Here is a 19,756-nt window from a genome sequence, read left to right as displayed (position 1 = left end):
TATCTGTTGCAGCAGGAATCATTCAAAAATAAAGAACTCATTCGGAAAACAACAAAGAGTTGGGTGTCCTTCTCACCTGGTGTCATCCCATTCAGGGCTGAGTCCGGTCAAAGAGCCGCGGGACTCAGAGACAAACTTGTAGACGACTAAAAGACAGTCTCGGCACAGCTGGACCAGCCGGCGGCAGCACTGCAGCTCCTGGGGTGACACCACCTCGCTGCTCTTACTGAAGATGGTCTCCCACGATGAACTGGAGAGAGAGGGCAAATCCAAGCACACACACACACACACATACACACACAAGAGTCAAATGAAGTTAGCAGTTATGGATTAGTATAGCCATGTTTTCGTCAGTATATGCAAGTATACTGTACACATGCCCACAGATTAAGTTGCATACAATCTAATGTGTGCCCTTTCACTGTAGATGTGTGCACATACATTTGCATGCACAGTCTCCCACACACAGACATACAGGAAGACAGACAGGCACACAGAGAGGAAGGATGAAACAAATCCAAGTACAGTTAACCCCCTTTACAGCCCCGGACATACCCCTGACTGTGAGAGAGCTTCAACAACTGAAACACACAACCCTGGGGGGTACGTTTGATGTCTGCCCCTCTCACTCCTTGGGAGGTGGGGTTGCTTCCTCTGAAAGGGTTCAGAACTGTGTGTGTTTCCATTCTCTTCCTCTGAGTCGTTTTCAAAGCCTGTTGAATTCATTGCCCACAATAGCTGCGAGGCTGTTTGATTGTTGTTAAGTCCCTTAGATAAAATATCAAACAAGAGACTAAGAGGACTGGGTGAGGGGGGGCAGCTGCACTTGGATTTGGAGTGTGCTTTTTGACGTGCACTGCTTCGTTGTCGCCGCGTGACATCGGGGCCCCCTGTTGGGTTCATCCATGTTGGGGCCATGGCCTGCTGTAGGGAGGGGCCAGACAATAGGCTAGCTAGCTAGCTGGATCATCCAAGACAGGCTGTGATCAGACAAAGGCTGCATGGGGTGCAGCATGCTGGGGGTAGTTAAGGCTAGGCTAGGCTAATCCTCTCGGCCCTTTACCGCTCCACCCAATCTTTTCTTTACCCTTTTTATGATGCCTCATTTTCAGTCGATCTCCTCTCTGTCACAGAGTCCCTTCTCCCCGCCTGCCTATCATCCCTTCATCTATATCACCGACTCACTCACTTCCTCACTCTCCCTCAATTACGACTGCCAAGAAAGAAGGGAGGAGGAAAATGGAGAGCTGTGGGCAGCGACTTTAGTTACACACTCTGAGCCCTCTGTGTCGAGGGAAACACGGCCACTGAACAACTGAACTGTAAAGAATATGGAGAGGAGGAGACACGAGAAGGTCACAACTTTATCACAGATGATGAAGTCACCAGCAGCTGTCTGCATGTCAGGGTTACACACATATATATACGTGTGTGTGTGTGTTGCTGCATTTGTGAGTTTGAGGGTGGTAATGTATGTCTTTGAGGTACCCATCTTGATGCATCTGAGGGTGTCTTGCCATGTGTATGTATGTGTGTCTTTCTTTGAGGGAAGAAAAATATGTGTCCAAGAAAGACAATGTGAACCACTGATGGAGAACAGTCCAGTTTTGTGTGTGTGTTTGTCTGTCAGCTGTCTTGTCAGGTTTTTATAGGGACATGATCAAGTGGGCTGTCACTGCAGTGACTCATCTTGTAGGAAGCCACTTTCTGTCGGATCAAAAAAGCAAGAAAAAAATAAATAAATAAAAAAGGAACCACATGAAAACTTCAAAGTATCAGATAACAAACCAAAGTAAAAGAACTAAGAGGCCTTCATTCACCTTCTTCCTGCTTCCGTCCCACCCCTCTCTTTTTCTTGCTCTCACCTGTGAAAAAGCCCTGATTAACAGCCCAGATTCGTGACCTTAATTTGCACCCTGTCTCCACAGACTAACATGTTTCTTTCATCGCCGAGAGCTTTCAGGAAAGTGCAGCGGGGTCTGGTTGGTCTGTCACTCATTCTCTGTCATTCAGCTGGCGTTGCTTCCCCAGTCAGGCTGAATAAAAATGGGAAATTGTCCCAGCTGTCACTGAACCTGGTGCATTGACGAACACTGGGCTTAAGGACATGGGGAGATTGCATGATGTGTGAACTTAGAGTTATGGAGATGGAATAGTGGCAGTATGCAATGAATAGAGTGGTAATTGGCCTGCAATGTGATTATTTGTTTGTGCTGATTGCTGAAGTATTAGTTTCCAATAACTCAAGATCATTCAGGGGAGTTCTTTGTGATACTCAAGGCAATTTTTCAATGTCTCTTTTTTGGTCTTGGTTTGGTCATCAATTCCAGTAAAAATCAAACATTATAGGTCTTATGTATGTTTTAATACACAAGAGTGCTTAGATGGGTGTTTAAATATATATTTTTTAAATTTGTCGGTTCCTTGTACATAAAGGTTTTGTGACTGTAGAGCTGGTATCATCCAATGAAAAATGCAGTGTAAAATGAATTTGGAATTGATGGCAGCTGTGATCATTTGTTCATCTCCATTATAGCGCAGCCTTGCATGAAAAAACAGGCTTGTCAGATCATTAAATAACATCTTCACCCCTCAACCCAAATCTTTCTGATGCTGGAATTGGGAGGGGCTGTGAAGATGTTTTAACTTTCCGAAACTACAACCTGACACTCACTGCCTCTTCTATATCGCCCATATTTTGGGCAGATGTGTGGAGCTGAGAAAGTAGGCAGGCCAGTTACACAGCTATGCTCAAACTGGCTTACCCAGTGTTGGAGAAGCAGTTCCACAGGCCCTGGCCATGACTCCAGAGCAGCCGGTTGAAGACACGGTTAAAGAGCCGGTAGAGGTGGAGGCTCTCCACCTCTGGCTCCCTCCAGATCCGCTGCAGTGCTGAGCGCACATTGGTACGTACAATGTCCAACACCTGAGTGACAGAGGAAATGAAAGGGAGATGGGGGGGGGGGGCAGCAAGGGAGGATTAAATCAAGCATGTGATAATGAGGGAAATTAATGCTGCAAGACAAAAGGTGACAGTACTTCTTTGCGTGAGTTGGCATTTGTTCAAACTGTAATTTCCTTTTGTTTTTTATTTTTTATCTTACCTTAAAATTAGCAATCACAGAGGCTCAAGGATTCACTCAGTAACTGAGAGCAAGCTTTCATTTTTGAATAAATACAGACAGATGCGCACGCGCGCACACACACACACACACACACACAGTGTAGGCACAAACACATCCCGAAAAACTTCTTTAATCAGACTTTACACACACATAGCAAGATTTTGAGCAGGTACATCTCTGCATTCATGTTAACGCAAGCCTATATGTTTGTGTGTGTGTGTGGGTGTGAGGCTTTAGTCAAGAAGGACAAAAAGTGCTTGGGCAGGCAGTGGAGACTTTGGGAGAGGACTAATTGCTGTACCAACGTCAGTCTTAGAGAGAAGGTGCCAGAAGTTCCTGGGCGGTCTGAGAACACCTGCGCCATCCTTCCATCTTCCCTTCTTTGTTTTCCCATCCCTCCCCACCTCACTTCCTTCTTTTCCACCCTTTTTCTTTCTCTCTTCACCCGGCTCAGAGCGCAGCACTGTGGCTCTTTTGACTTTGATTCCTCTCTCCTCATTACTGACGTGCCCGTCTCACTGTGTGTGCGTGCATGTGTGTTTTGCGATCCGAAGAGGCAAGATTTCCCTACAGCAATATGAGGCAAGCGAGACACGCATACACACTCAGACAAACTGATAGATGAGTAAACACACACAGAGATATGTTTTGGTATGGTAATCAGATGGCAGAGCGGTGGGCGCTACATTCCTGACCTCTGCCTGCTGCTCATTAGGCTGCTCCACTCCAAATAAAACATCAGCTCGCACCGCCACAGCCCACAACACAGCCGAGCACAGTTGTGCAGATAGCAGTGGCTGAGAGATCACATCATTACTGACACGTCTACTGGATGCCATTTCACGTCTTGTCCCCTCTTCTGTTTTGTTTACATCCTATTTGGTGTCTCTACCTCTCTACCACTGTCTGACAGGGTAATGATCTTCATGCATGTCTTATTTTTTTATTTTTCTATGATATTTGATTTGGGGATTATTTTTGTGATTTTTAAAAGTTGTTCAAAAGCATTCAAAGGAATAGGTAGGAGCAGTGGCATTTTGTGATATTCACTGGCTTTAACAATGTCCATTCTATACAGAGTGAACCCACAAACTGTGTGCCAGCAAGGCCAAGTTTTAAGACTTTCACTGTTAATATATCTGAAAAATGAAACATTATACCTGACAATAGTGAGAACTTCAGTGTTATTAATTATTAAAGTGTTAATAATTAGACCAAGCTTGGGTTTTTTCTTTGACACACTCTTGCTTTTTGTCTTTCTCAGGCACAGAGAAATATCCCTGTGTGCCTCTATTTTGTGTTATATACACCACTTTTCCTGTATTTGTCCAAGGAAGATCCGCCTCTGGTTGGTCAAAATATTTCTTAATAAAGAGGGAGCTGTGGTCCCTGTGTGCAGCACTCCTTGTATCGTAATTTTGCACAGCGATCCCTGCCAGATCTTCCCAACTCTTTTCTGTCGGCAGAGTTGAGCACATGAGCCTCTGTAGTTTGAGGCCAAATTTCTACCAGCCCAGCCCCTACAGCTGCTCCTCCAACCAAACAACTGTTCTATTTCAAAACTCCTCTCTTTTTTCTCTTCTTTGTCGAACTGTTTCTTTTTGTGTGTTGGGGTTATTATCTTGACCACTTAGGGAGCAGTGACTTTCAGTCCAGATTCTATCAAACAGTTTTGAAATAACATGGTGGCCCTGAATGTGTTTTGAAGCTGTTTTAACAGTGTAAACTTTGGTAGCTACCAAAGATGTGTAGTCAAACCATCCTCCAGTTCTCTAGTGGGATACTACAAATGAACTCAGATATCTTGTGATATAAGGACTCACCTTCCGTTGTTTGGTTGAGTCCAACTTCACTAACCAATAGGATGCCACCTTTGGTTTATGGTATTTCCAGTTGTCGAGGATCTGAGGAAGAAAAGTCAGGGGGAATATACAGACATTAAATTGATAAAGACCACCATTCTTTTAGAAGGAGAATTACAATCAAACAAAAATATTTTAAAACTCCCTTAGAGGGTGTTATAGGTTTTAATTTTAACAAAAAGATTTTAACAAAAAAAAAAACTGCACTACATTTTATTACATCTGTTGTTTCCCAGCAACTCTCCATCAAAATCCAGGGTTACTGCACTGTTCTAATAACAACAGTAACAATGTGCAATAACAATAAAATCAACGGATCAGGATAGACAGACACCTGCAAGAGAAGATGAATACATATTTTTAACTTGAGCACAGTCCTTTGTGAAATGTATTCTAAAGAGGTTTCCTGTAAAGTCATGCTACTCTGTGGCATCTTGTCACAAGCTAGAGAGCACCATGCCACGACACAATTCATCCTGAAGTATTTTCTCGTAGTGTTTAAAAAGTAAAAACCTTCAGAAATAGAGCAAGCACAAGGAGATATGCACAGTGTAGGGCTCATTCCCAAAGTCACACACTCATCCTGGCAGATTCTTGTTCACACTCAGACATGGAACCTGTGACATTGCTGGGTTCACCTATTTGTAAATGTAATAGATGTTTTGGCTTTCACACATGTCTCTGTTCTGGAGAAGTTCATTCTTAAAACATGGCACAGTTTTTTTCATGGATAGAGCTGCAATGCTTGTGTGATATTTAGCATCTGACACATGATGGTAGGTAACAAAGGAAATGTAAGAGAGGAGACAGTGTTTACTGCAGCATATCACAGTGCTGTCTTGTTATGCTGTCTTCAGGGCGCAGGGAGTGTGGATCTGCAATTTTTGCATCAGACCAATTTCTAGTCAGTTTTACAAAACGATGGTAGATTTAATCTTATACAAAAGTCAAACGTCCGCTTCAAAATGATTTCCATGAAATTGGAGCATTGCATGTTAAATTCTCTTGAATGGTTTGGATGCTATACATCTGAGCCAAGTACAAAACTTTATAGAAATATTAATGAGCTCTTTGTAGGTGGACTGCCAAAGTGCATTTTGTGGAAAAATGACTTGGGGTCATTTTCAATCATGAAACCAACATGTCATGGCCAGACATTGCAGAATACAGTGTTAGTCTGAAAGGAGCTTTTCTGTGATGTTGGTGAATTTAGATGCAGTACAACTGAGGGATAATTGTAAAATCAAGTCATGATCTCTTGTTCCTGAGCAGAGAAACCCTATGTTTAGCGGGTGCGTCAAAAATCCTTGGGGTATGTGCTGTTATGCTCAAAAGCTGTGCTGGATATTCCCATGCACTTGCTCCTAGTGCCAACACCACTGTGTACCTACAGGCGCTGTTATTGTTGCTCTGTTGACTTAGTCTACATCTCCCCACTGGTGCACATAAACCTCTCACGTAGCATGCTAGATCCCCTGCAAACAGTGCTCCCATTGGGAAGCTTCAGTGTAAACTTTATGTGTACTCACACACGAATGCACACATGCACACACACAAAAAACAATCCACAAGGATTCACAGATACAGGGCTAAGGTATACAGTAAACACTTTTGTTCACTTTCCAGAAAGTTGCTTATTGACTTGTTTAGCTTTCTCTCTCAATAAGAACCTTATGAACCTTGTCTGCTAAGCTGTAAACTCATTTGTTACATTTGTTTCATACTTACACAAATTACCCTCAATTAAAGCACAACAAAATGCACTCGATACATTTCACCTTTGATTGGTTTTCACCGCGACAAAAAGAGCAGGTTTTGAGTGAAAGATAAAGGAGGCAATTACTCAGATACAAACACATCATTAACCCAATTAGATCTCAACTTTAAATCATGGAAAGCATAAAATACCAAAGATTGTTTTCATGCCAAGTGAACACTCCTTGTCTCCTGAGGCAAAGAGTGAAAAGCACAGGTGCATCTGCTTGTCTGCGTTTCCATGGTGCTCTCATTAGGGTTTATTAACAGTACAGGTGTGGTGGTAATTGTCTCTCACAACCCTGACACACCCAGATGTCACATACACACAAATTTTGTTTTTGGAAATCGTATGGGCTCGCATTAATTACTCAGTGAGTTGCCCTAACTTAACCTCAATCATTACAACTACATTTTAATTTTATTAGTTATTACATTAACAGCAATGTTGTGCCAATCTTGAATGGTTGTTCTGTTTATGCACGCAAAAAGCTAATAATAATATTCCGAAATTTGATTTGTGGAACCTGTCATAAGACCTAAGGACTCAACAGAGGAAACAAGTGAAAATACTAGATTGATAAAAGGATCAGAGGGATATCAAGCTCATTTATAAAAGCTACTAAAAAGATACAATAAAAGGTAACAGGGAAGTTGCGATCAAACAATGTCCGAGTCCTCTCACATCTTTGTTCTAGTCTGTGTAATGTGGCTAATAATGGCAGAATAAAGGGTCATTTTCTTTTTAAGTCAGGTTCTTTTTTCAATAACTGCAGTCCCCACTACGTTTTGAGGTAGTTGATAATGGCATAATGTGTGACCCGGCCCACAATACAAACTGTATGAGAAGAGCAAAAGTAATTTTAATTTCAACAGGGTAGCAGCTCCTTTCTGGTGGTGCGATAGTTGCGCTCTGACCTGCTCAGCCTGCCCCTGTAGGATGGTGCCTGCGCTGTCGATCTAGCTGCTAGTGTTGGTGTTGTACTGCAGAGTCAAAGCCCTGCAGGGCTTCCATCCACCCAGCTGTCTACGCTTTTGGCTTTTTCAACTTAAGAAGCCAAGTGAGAGAAGTCCTGTTGACCTTGCACTTTGGCCTGAATGTGACATCGAAAAATAAAATAAGCCACTCTGGTATACTTCTACCAGTTTACTTCAGACTTAACATTTTGGTGGTATATTTGTCATCAGTCAGGCAAGTGAAGACGGTCTGGCTGCCTGCTGTCTGTTCAGCACCACAGGAGCTGTGGTGCTGAACAGACAGCTGGTTCTGAGGACAGCGATGACTCTAACAGAGTTAAGAGCCGGTGTAAATGGGACAGTTGGACGCTCTCATGGTACTTTTGCACTTCTGGTGTGTTTCAAGGTGAGCCTCTACCGCTCTCTGGCACAATTGTTAAATTTTTTATTTTCTTTTGTTTCAGCTTTTCCTATTGTGATTTTTAAATTTTCAATAACCTAGATAAAGTTATTTGGGAAATGCACATATTAATCTTAAACTGCCGTTTCTATATGGCCAGCTATGCATTTGAAATAGTTGTGATTGCTGAAAGTGGGAATCAATAGCTGCCAAAACTATTGTTGGGATGTTCACTATTTCAACAGACATTTTGCAGAAGAGGTGGCCAATTGTTCTATCGTTTGTACACTGATATTTAAAAAAAAAAGGGCATACATTCAAGTAATAGCTTTAGTAACAGCACAAATGTATGTACAAATGCCTGTATACACACCAAATGCAAGGACACAGAGATGTGACCAGAAATAGAGGAGGCACTGATTAATACAAAGGAGCAGTGGGGAATAGCGCAGGGCTGCAAACTGACCGACAGGTTGTCACTGGGGTCATTTCAAAGACAATGGGAGCCAGGCCAGAGTGGACAGGCTATTGTGGAGGGAGGAGAGGAGGTCACTTTTAGTTAGGCTACAGAGTGACCGCACCTGGCCACAAAGGGAGCTCTGGGAATACAGTGGGTCAGGATTTCTGCTCAACACTTGTACTCCATGTTTACTCCCACTTTCTTACCTTTGTTTATTTCAGTGTTTCTCTCACGATGCTGTTTAAAAATTTTTACGCTCTGTTTCTGCCTCAGAATCATTTTGATACAGACAAAAATACACAATGGATTATTGTAATACATACACCAATGCAATACAAATTAGGTACCTACCTCATCCAGCACAGCCTCAGCCTCCTCCTCAGTTTTGCCAGGAAACCTGATCCTCATGGCAGTGAGCGCAGCCAGAGTCTGACGCACCAGCTCTGCCTCCTGCTCTTTACTCCTCAGGTTTATCAGTGGATCACCCTAAATGCACACACAGGCACAAGCACACAGCTCAAGAAACCAGTCAGTATACAGATACACATCAATATTATACAGAATATTAAACAGAATGTTTCATTCAACACTATAGTGTCGTCTCACAGCTACACCAGACACAAACAGCATGCTAATGACAGGCATGGCAGAAATGGAAAAGGATTTATTCATAATTTATTTTATTCCTGTTCAATTCAGTGCAGGTTTTTGGAGCAAAGCACACTAATTAGATGTCAGTTAAGATGTTTTTGTGTCAGAGGTCAATTCTCACATTTATCAATGCAGTCAATAAATCAATAAAGTATCAATAAGTAACAATCAATGAAGTTGTGTTCACCCACAAGGGTTTGTTAACATGTCAAAAAAATATGAACAGGGTGTAATGTGTTATTACTGTATTATGTATCTTATTCATTATTATTTCTAATTATCAGGGGTACACTTTACGTTATGTATGTTATGCCCCGAGTGCTCAGTAGTTTAAGATCCTGCTACAGTACCACCTATTATAGTCACATCATTACTTCTTTATATAGCAGATCAGCAGTATCTGCAGCATGCAACATGCTATGCATAAAAATAACCTCAAAATACAATGTTATGACTGCTACAGTCACTCACTGGTGAAACTATATCCTATTTAAGATTTCCCACTCAAGCGTGCACTTATCCCCACTTGTGTGATTCGCACAGGGAACTCAGAATGCAAGAAGGCAAAAATCAGGAAAAAAAAAACAAGGAAGTTCTCATGGATATACATGTGTCAGGATGCAAGCATACAACTGATAGACTCTATAGCAGTATAAACATTTCCCACTTAGTCCCATTGTCAATGTTTAAAAGCATTCTGCCCCTTTTTATTTTGTTCCAGTGTATCCACAGGTAGCCAGCGTACTTGTAAAGAAGTAGAGGGAATGGAGGAGGCAGGCGGAAAGCAACAGATGGCAACATAATAGAAGATTATTGCCATGGGCTACAGTAGGCCTATACAGTATCGAAGGAGCTGCTTAAAAGATTCTTAGTGGGCCAGGATACAATAAATGCCAGTAGAGGAGAAAAGCAAAGAGGGAGGGTAAAATCTATGATGACAGAACAAGTAAATTTGTACATCAGTCTTTCGTGAATCAGAATGGGAAAGTAATTCTGGAATGCCTTTTTTTAAATCGTACTTGGAGTTATAGACCAGCAGAGGGTTGCCACATTGAGCAAAATGACAGCTTGACTATCTGAAAATGAATTTAGTATACTATTCTGTGACTGACAACTCATCTCACACATTCTGAACTGTAAAGAGGTAAACCCCACCTTGTGTGTGTGTGTGTGTGTGTGTGTGTGTGTGTGTGTGTGTTGAATATCTTACTATGTTGGAGTGGATGGTCCCCAGGCTGTTGCTGTGAGGCACACGGTGGGCGGAGCCACTGCGGCTCAGCGAGTGAGAGCGCAGCGTGGCGGAGCTGGGCCTGACAAGGGGAGTGGCAATGGGAACTGTAGGGGAAGGCCTTGTGGACAACGCCCGCACCTCACTGGGTGAAGAGAGGGAGGCAATGGAGCGAGGACAGGAGATGGAGCGCCTGATTGGTCCAGAGAGTGTCGGTGAAGCAGAGGGGACAGGGCTGGTTTTGAGTGACTTGATTGGAGGTTTCCAGTGCATCCGACCTGTAGAGAAACAGCAGAGAGGGAGTAGGGAGGAACACTGACTCGCTGTGACACTTTGATTTCTTCTTATCCCTGATCCTGTCTTAGTGCCCCAGTCACTTTCAAGCTTTGCTCTCTGCCTTCCATCTGTTACCGGGTGGCTGTGGAGATGAAGAGTGGCATTAAAACTCCTGCAGCTGCACACTGGCACAGTGTATGTGTTATTCATGACCACAGCATGTGTAGTCAAAACCAGAAACTAAACAGTAGTCCTGTCTGGTTTGGGTGTGGATTAAAGGGCAGCTCTCTGTCTGTCTCAGGCACACAGTTACACACACACATGCAAACACACAGAAAGTGAAGCTGAAAAACCCACACTGACACTCTCCATCACCCTTGAAACTCCTCCAGCTTGTCTACTAGCCAGTGTATTAGTGTGTGTTTTTTATTCGTGCAGTGTGTCTGTCTAACATCAAGTGTGCACACAAGTGATTATATAGTGTGTGTGTGTGTGTGTGTGTGTGTGTGTGTGTGTGTGTGTGTGGGGCTGCTGAACCTTCTGAGGTTTGGCCATTGCCAAATGAGAGCATTATGGGGCTTAGTCCTAGCAGCCCTTTGGTGGCTTGGTATGAAGTAGGGCTTGGCAGAGTTGCTGTCTCTCTCTGCACGCACACATACACATATTCATAGATACTTATGGAGTCTTTCATGGCTTTGTCCCTTATTCTGTGACAAATAGAATGAGCTAATGCAAGGGTCCTCTCTGAGCAGTAAAACTGACGGTCCACAATGCAAATGGAGAATTTTTTTTCTTTCCAAGGTCGGCACATAAGACTGCTGTGAAGTAGAGCTGATAGTGAGTTGATGTATGCAACTTCTGAGAATTTGTGGGAATGTTTGAGACTTATCGCTCTCACTATAAAACAGGGGATATTTCAGCATTAAACTCAAGGTGTTTTCAAGGTAAACAGCAGAGAAAGTCTCTTTTTTCAATCAGGTTCCTTCTCCTCTTCAACTCTGTCTCTTCTTTCACCTTCCATTCACTGGAACTGCACTGGTCAGGACACTTTCTTTCCTGAAGTGCTTTTCACTGCTTCAAAATTTTGTGTTACAGTCTGGGTCTAGTGCTGTGAAGCCAGGAAGTCCCTTTGCTTAGGAACTCAGAAACAAAGAGCCACATTCTGGGAGTCACAGGCTATGATAACACTGCTTACACTTTAAATTAAAACCCAAGTATTTGGTACCATTTTATCACATCAATTTGGCACATGAATGCTGCCGGGCTGCTGAACACCCATAATATATCCTCTGCTCTGCAGGCCCAATACGGTTGCTGGAGAGTGTGTACTGTGTGTGTGTGCACTGCAGGTCCTGATCAAAGCAAACTCCAAGCATTTGTATTTTTAAAAAGTGTGTGTGCATGTTCACATATATGGAAATGTGTTCTGTATAACTATGAATATATTTTTCAAACTGAATAAGTGTGAAAAAGGACACCAGGCTGGAGTGGATGTCATGTGCTTGCAGCATCACTGGATCAATTCCAATTTCCTCACTGCATCATTATGTACATTAATGATTGCAATCTCTTCTGCCTGCACATAATTCTCTATCAGAATCAAATTAAATGGAAATAGAGTTGCTATAACAGAAACCTTAAAAATGTGCCTATATGTATGTGTCTGACAGTCCACATTTATACATCTGAAACACCTCCATCTGATTATAGCAAACTATGATCAGATGGAGGGCTCCAGCTGAAAAAGAAAGAAATCAACAAACAGGGCAGGAGGAAGAGAGAACGAGACAAAATGAGGAGAGAACAAGCGAGCAAAAACCAAAGTAAACAAGAAAGAAAGATCGTAGGAAACAAGGTCTCTGTCAAACCCCCACAGTCTGGCTTCCTAATAAAGACATTTTCAGACACTTTTCTACATCCTGCCGCTTTACCTGAGCGCTCAGCCAAGTTCTTCTCCTTGCTCTCCCCAAGGTCGTAGGAAACTTTCTTCTCCCTCTTCTCTCCACCTCTTCCTCCTCCTCCTGCTTTCCTCCTCTCCTCCTCCTCTTCGTCTGAGGAGGAGCAGGAATTTTCAGCGCTGCTGCCACTGGTGAAGTCAGCCAGGTAGTCTGGTCGTTGACGTCTTGGTGTCTGGCTGCATTCTGGCATGGCGGTCAAGGGCTGGCAGGTACCAACAGTTACAGGTACACAAGGCAAATGCATGTAAATAGAGCATACACATACAGAATGGGCACACGTAAATCCATATATAGATGGGTTTGTGCACATATAATGAATGAAACAGACATGACAATAGACATGTGCTTTTTCTGCCCGTTACACACACAAAAACACACAAACATCTTCCTACTTTTATCCTCATGGGACCTTTCCCTGACTACAGCCTCTTCCTAACCCTAAACCATGTAAAATGACATCATATATGAAACATGTCCTCATTCCAAACATCTAAAATTCAAACAGCCTCTCACAAGGACATAAGTACAAGAATCAACACACACACACACACACACTTAAACATGAAGACGTTGAGATTTTGTCAACCTCCCTCAGCCTCGCCTCACCCTCAGCCCACTACCATCTGTCACTGGGAGACCTGGTGGTGACACAGTTAGCCCATGTGCCCACATGTGTGTATGTTTTCTTGCAGGCTCATTATGCACAAATACACAATTACACATGCACTCCTTTATAAGCCTGGCTGTCACTATAAATAGGAACATGAGCAGCTTCTTACCTTGAACAAATTTGACCTGATTGGATATGTAAAGGTTAAATTCAAAGTAAAATGTTTTTCTTTGACACCAAATGTTTCACATATCTGACAGATTGTGTAAATGAAAGAGAAAATTACTGTGTACACAGACAGTTGGAACTTCTGATGACTTCATTGATTCCTTGTTTCCTCCTGCTGTATTTCCACAAATAAGAAAGTACTTAAGTGCAACTTTGATGCTTTAAATCTGAAACTCTGCTTGGAACTTGTCTTTATTATACAGTTTATAATCAATCTTTTGTGTGCATGAAATCATATTCGACCCTTCAGCACAAACACATAAGATTTTCTTTAGTTTGAAGTTCATTAAGTCGAGTGTCTATTTCACATCCTTGAAGGAGACACGCTGATAGCGTTAATAAAACATTTATACATCTGTTATTTAATGGTTAGCTCGGGTAGTGCTGTCAGGACACCCAAATTAATGGACAGGAAGTGATCACAGGGCTTATATAGTCAGTGGCAGGTAGCTGTGTGAATGGGTGATAGAGAGGGATAGAGACGGAAAGAGATTAAATACAAAAGAGGAGAATAAAAGGGAAGATGGGAACATCAGATTGATGGGGAGAGAAATAAAGAGGAGGACAAGGTGAATCTGAGAATGGGAGTGGAGAGAAACAGAGAGGGGGCACTGAATAGACGGAGAGAAACGGAAATGAACAGATAGAGAGAAAGGGGCTCTGAACATAAGAGTGGAGAGAGAGAAAGGGAGACAGGAACAGACAGTGGATAAACAGTGGGAGTAAGAGCAAGACAAAGAGAGAAGGCCAAACACTTGGAAGATGTGATAGAAAGAAACATTTTGAGTGGAGTAGGTAAGAAGAGGGTAAAATCTAGCTGAAGGGTGAGCTGAGGAGAAGGGTGGGAAAAGAGAAACACCACAAGGAAAAAATGCGAGAAGTGTGTGTCATAATTAGAGAGGCAGAAAAATAAAAGCAATGAGGAAAAAGAGAAAGGAAACCTCAAGGTACTTCCTAACTCGTGCTCTTTGGCTCTTTTACCATTTCACTTCCTTCCTTCCTTACTCCCTACCTCTCTTGCCCTCCCTCTTAACATTTCCTTAGTGATAACGAACCATAGCGCCTCTTCCCTCAAAATCCAGTCTCTAATCTCTCTACCTCACTCCCCTCTTCTAGCTTTCACACACTCAATGCTTCAGTTTCACCAGATGGCTTGTGAGCACTATACTCAGAGGAGTGAATCTATCCGTCACAGCTCTTTCTTTCCGCCACTCTCAGTGTCTCTCTCTTTACACTCGGCAACATTGAAATTGACTGGGCCCAAATTAATTTGGACAACAGTGATTGTGTCTGAACAAGTCCTCATTCCGGCTAAGGCCTCTCTAATGCAGCACTGAACTGCCCTGTCGAGTCCCTAACAGACTCTCTGAGTGTTCCAGCCAATTTAGCCCTTGAGTGAGGGATGGATGTAGATGTGCAGGGAGAGAAAAAGGGATGGAGAGGTGAAGGGAGGGGAGTGAAGCAAGGTGATGGAGGGAGTAATGTGCTGTCGTGGGAAATTGAAGGGGCGTATAGGTGTATGTGACAGAGAGCGAGAGAAAGAGAGGGAGATGGACAGAAAGAAAGAAAGATAGCATGGGGAGAGTGAGAGAGACAGGCTGACAGCTGTCCCCTAGGGGAGTTGGGTCTTTTCTTCAGGCCTCTTTCTTTTCTTCTTGCTTTACCCGCCACCCCTCCCTCCCTCCTTTATTTTTCTGAATCACGTCCTATGTGCTTTCTGTGGGCGTTAGCTTCAGGCATCTGCCTACCTGCCTCCCTCTCTCTTTCTTCCTCTCGCTGACACTCTTCTTTGCACTTTTTCTTAGGTCCCATGAGGCATGTGGTCCCTAGTCTCCTTCCTGTCTCCCTCCTCTCGTTTCTGCATCTCCCTACCTCTCTCTCTCACTCTCACCTACCTTAGGGCCTCGTTGCCTGGAGGATTTGCCCATCAGCTTCTCGTCATCCAGTTCACATTGCTCCAGTAGGTCCAAGATGTCCTCCTCCTACACACCAACACATACAAAAAACCAGGCAGATGAGAACATGGTGTTGGTTTTTGGTTACATAAGGAAAGTACGGTATGAAGCAAAGAGTAACAGGGTAGTGAGACAGATGATACACTGATAAAGAATGATTAAAATTATTTGATGCTTCTTGCCTCTAATTACTTTGAAGTTAAAATGAGGTGTGAGGAACCAAGGAACTTCAGTTATTAAAAAAAAGGGGAGGGATGAAAAAGTTTAACCTCACAGGCCTGTGTGCCTTATCTGGGGGGTTAGAAAAAAGGCCCTGGCTGAACATGCATTGCTTTTTGGCAGCGCTCATAGAGGCTGAATTTGGAAACCGCCATCGCCAATATGCTGGGGCCTTGGCCATTTGGCTGTAGCAAAAATGCAGGCAAAGGTGATTAATGTTGCTTCACGGCTGGGACATAAAAAGCTCCCGCTTGCCGCTCAAATACAGATGAAAAGTGATTGTTTTTTCACCGATTAGCCATCAAGCTGCTTTCTGGGGTCCATGAAAAGGTCAGTGTGCCCCTGGCTCTCTGTCTTTGTGTGTGTGTGTGTGTGTGTGTGTGTGTGTGTGTGTGTGCATGAACATATGCGTACAGTGGCATTTGTTCTTTAGTATTAAAGTATGCATCCATGGACTCTGACACATTTTTATGAGCTCTTGCTTTTTTCTAAACTAAACCTTTCTGTCACGTGCCTTTTTGTTTTATATATACCTCATTATATTGTGTGCTTATGTGACTAGCCTGATAACACAGTTGAGATGATATAGATGTGTTAAGTTTCCATAAAGACCTCATTATTTAAAATAGTCAGTAAAAGAAATTAAAAAAACATAAGGAGAGTAGACAGGTCATCACCGAGTCATGTGTATCAGATCATTTGGATATTTAAGTATTTCATCATTACAAAATTATGGAATGTGGACTGTGTTCAAAATGAGTATGCTAGCCGTTTACTGCAGTATTTTTCTGGAAGATTGCAGCTGCTGTGGTTAAAGAGGCCTTGAGAGAAGAAAAAGAAATCAGTCATTCATTCATTAAAATGGGATGCTGTAACATATTATGCACTAAATGAGTTTCATAAGTGTTCCTGAGGAGCTAACAGCAAAATTAGAAAATATTATGTTTATTTACCTTGATAATTAAAAACTGTAAGAAAACAGTACTTATTGTAGCACTGCATTTTTACAGTAGTAAAAGTCTGGCATCTTAATAATTGTTCATAAGGTGAAAGCTTCACCACCCACAGTGGTTTTAAAACCAGTGGAGGCCTATTACCTTGTTAAATTGCACCAAAGCAGATTATATGGATTTTTTGATGAGTTTTAAAGCATGGGAGAAAACTGAACTTGACACATACAGAAATCACAAATGATCTGAAAGCTATTTATTTTCTCTTCTTGAGCAATCACTAGCTGCACTGTCACAATGATCTCTGCATGTCAGCTCATAAGGTATGTTGTTCAAACTTTTTTGGCACAAGAGGACCAAGAGTCCTGTCTGTGTAGTCCTGTCCACAAGTCTTACGTAGAAGCTTTTTTTCTTTTTTTTTAATCAATTTTTGTCAAAAATATATTTTTTCTATTGTTGGCAGCTTCTACCGTGACATTCTCTGTCTCCATATTTCTTGGCTGTTTGACAGATGATGCTGTCTTGTGCATTTCTGTGGTAATGTAGTCAGAAGACACTTTTCACTGGTCAGGAATGTATTACCTCCATGGTGGAAAAAAAAGGCCCTGAGCCAGCATAAAACTTCAGAGGGTAAAACTGGGCTTATTCCATGATAGATAGTGGATAGACAATGGCACCTCCACTTAGGGCTAAATGATATGCAAAAATAAATAAATAAATAAATCATATTTTACAGATATTGTGATTGCAATATGAGTCACGATTTTAGTAGGAGTGGTAATTTTTTTAATTTAATTTTCATTAAAAGAAAATTATAAAAATGTTGATGTGATTTTTGCTCAAGTCTGTACCAAACAAGCATGTTTCTTTACATCAGCAGAATATTATTTGTAGGCCGGGGTGTCTCTCTAGTACCACAATGTCTCATTTATGGTATGTTGTGACACATTTTACCTTTTATCAAAAAAAATTGCAGATCCTGCAGTTTGGATATCGCACTTGGCCATATTGCAATTTCTTTAATATTGCGATTCATTGTTCAGCCCTACTTCTGCTCCCATTGTTCAGCAGAAAATATGTTCCAATTTAAAAAAAAAAATCTTAAATAACCAACAGCAGCTGTAAAAATGCACTTCTGACACTCAGTGGGCCACTGTACAATTGCAGGAGCTATTATTTTGGTTGCCTGTAAATGGGCCACATCTGCAAAACTGTAGTTCTAAACTGCTGATGTGGTTACTTTTTTTTTTTAAGCTGGAGGTGGCGCTGGTTTGACTGAAGGGGCAGGTTCAACTGCATGATTGATTGAATGATACTAAGTGGAGGAGCTTTGCATCAGTAACACTGTGTTTATAAGTCTGCCTGTTGTTCAGCGACAGCACGTTGGGTTTTCTCCACAGTTTTTAATTTTACTTTCTCTTACTGAAAGTTATTGCTGAGATGCCTCCACCAGTGAGACCCTGTGAACTGGATGTTTCTTGCAGTAGGAAAAAGCATTTTTTGGATTTGGGAAACATAAAATCGAGCTGAACATAAAGTCAATTTAAAATTATCTGTTCTTTTTAAACCAGAATATAAAGAATGTATTTTTCTGTTGAAACTTTCCAAAAACTATAAACAAAGGAGCCTAAATGATTCCTAATATTCTTGTTTAATGTGCATTTGAAGTTATTGCAAACCACTTTCAAAGTGTGGTGAGGTGAGCCCAGTTAGCTTTAGTTTAGCTTTATTGATGATGTTAGAAAAATGGTGGAATGGGAGGATATCAGATGATCAAGCAGGAAAACATATATAGCTACCAACAGCTTTAACAACATGATGCATACCTGTCAACCTAACTGTAAAGTCAGTGAGGAGAAAGGTGATGCAAACCCTGTAGAAACCAGTGTAACCTGTGGCTGCGTTGTCTACGCAGCAAATAAAGCCATGAAGGGCGCTCTGCAAAGTATCAGCATGCTATCACTAGGATTACAACACACACTTTCTTTTCTTGGATAGTGTGACAATCCATGATATTTATCAATTCATGGCCATGAGAAGCCCACAAAGGCAGCAAACATGAGTCTTGCGGGTGCAATGTCGGTCAGATTTGACAGATATGTTGATGGCACACCGCCAAATTAACCCCTTGCAACAGCAAAAACTAACCTAACAAGCAATGCACGTCAGATGATGAATTATGGTGCCCACCAGGGTTATGAGCCAAAGCACTGTCACTGATGTGGTTTAGTTACAAAGTTTAAGATGGTCATGTTTGGGTTAAGATTAGAGATGGCTAGGATTGAGTAATGGTTTGTCAAGAATTCTCTGTCCAATCAAAGACATCTATCTCTGCCCATAAGTATCCACTGGTTTTAATGTACTAGCTAAAAGTAGATACAACTTGTTCAGTTTATGTTTTAATGCAGCAAGTCCAGCAAAGCAATTTAAACAGGCAACTTGAACAAAGTAATTACACTATTTAAGTACGTATGCTGCAAATCATGCAGGTTATAAATAAGCTGATTTTGTGTTTCCACTGCCATTGTGTGCAGTCAGCAACAATGAGAGCAACTAAACAGAAGCAAGGCTGAAGAGCACAAACAAATGCATTTGAAGTCTTTCAAGAAAGGTAACTCAAATCATGTCTTATTCTTGACAACAGATTGGCTTGAAAATCTATATGTAATTTTAAAAAATGTGAAGAAAATAGCTGCATAAACTGCATTATTTATGGTCTGATGAATATCACATTCAAATTCAGGAACATCCCTTCTTTATCATAAATGGCCAAGATTAGGATCTCTGTCCCTTAATAATACGGACAGTCCAGTTGTCACTCATGATCATGTTATTAGATAGCAAACTCTACAGCTTGCCTTTATTCCTATTATCTCCCTCCCTTCCTTCTTTGAACAAGATCCACATCTCTGTGTGTTAACTAAATTAAACTTACTTCAGTCTAGTGTTTCGACTCTATGATTGACATCTCTGTAAAAATGCACTGCAGAGATTCCACTTTTGAAAGGACACACAATAACTTTCTGGAAAACAAACTGCAAAGGGCTATAGGCTGTTTAGGCAGGTTTGTTTCTTACTCCATCCGCATCTTCCCTACCCATGAATGCTTCTTTCCTGCATTG

At 41.8% G+C, this 19,756-nt stretch overlaps 1 protein-coding gene and 1 long non-coding RNA gene across 6 annotated transcripts in view; one reads left to right on the top strand and one right to left on the bottom strand.

The window, feature by feature from the left end:
• ttll7 (tubulin tyrosine ligase-like family, member 7) overlaps nucleotides 1-19,756 on the bottom strand; it is a 66,844-nt gene that overhangs the window by 8,050 nt on the left and 39,038 nt on the right. For 3 of the 4 annotated variants that reach the window (XM_071487946.1, XM_071487948.1, XM_071487947.1), the window contains exons 14-20: nucleotides 15,406-15,492; nucleotides 12,646-12,874; nucleotides 10,421-10,716; nucleotides 8,911-9,045; nucleotides 4,949-5,029; nucleotides 2,766-2,926; nucleotides 77-250 (exon numbers count right to left, since the gene is read on the bottom strand). In XM_071487946.1, the coding sequence (XP_071344047.1) occupies nucleotides 77-250; nucleotides 2,766-2,926; nucleotides 4,949-5,029; nucleotides 8,911-9,045; nucleotides 10,421-10,716; nucleotides 12,646-12,874; nucleotides 15,406-15,492 (1,163 nt within the window). Of the gene's footprint in view, nucleotides 1-76; nucleotides 251-2,765; nucleotides 2,927-4,948; nucleotides 5,030-5,050; nucleotides 7,837-8,910; nucleotides 9,046-10,420; nucleotides 10,717-12,645; nucleotides 12,875-15,405; nucleotides 15,493-19,756 lie in introns of those variants that run through there. The other variant, XM_071487949.1, reaches the window with a different exon arrangement.
• Nucleotides 1-19,756, top strand: part of LOC139627224 (uncharacterized) — a 145,844-nt gene that overhangs the window by 111,488 nt on the left and 14,600 nt on the right. The gene's annotated exons all lie outside the window — the stretch shown is intronic.

This window comes from Trachinotus anak, unplaced genomic scaffold, assembly GCF_046630095.1.
Source record: "Trachinotus anak isolate AG129_WGS33_773 ecotype Australia unplaced genomic scaffold, CSIRO_AGI_Tana_v1 ptg000010l, whole genome shotgun sequence".
Classification (NCBI taxonomy): Eukaryota; Metazoa; Chordata; class Actinopteri; order Carangiformes; family Carangidae; genus Trachinotus; species Trachinotus anak.
Note: the sequence above shows the minus strand (reverse complement) of the source record. Positions and strands in the feature narration are given on the sequence as shown.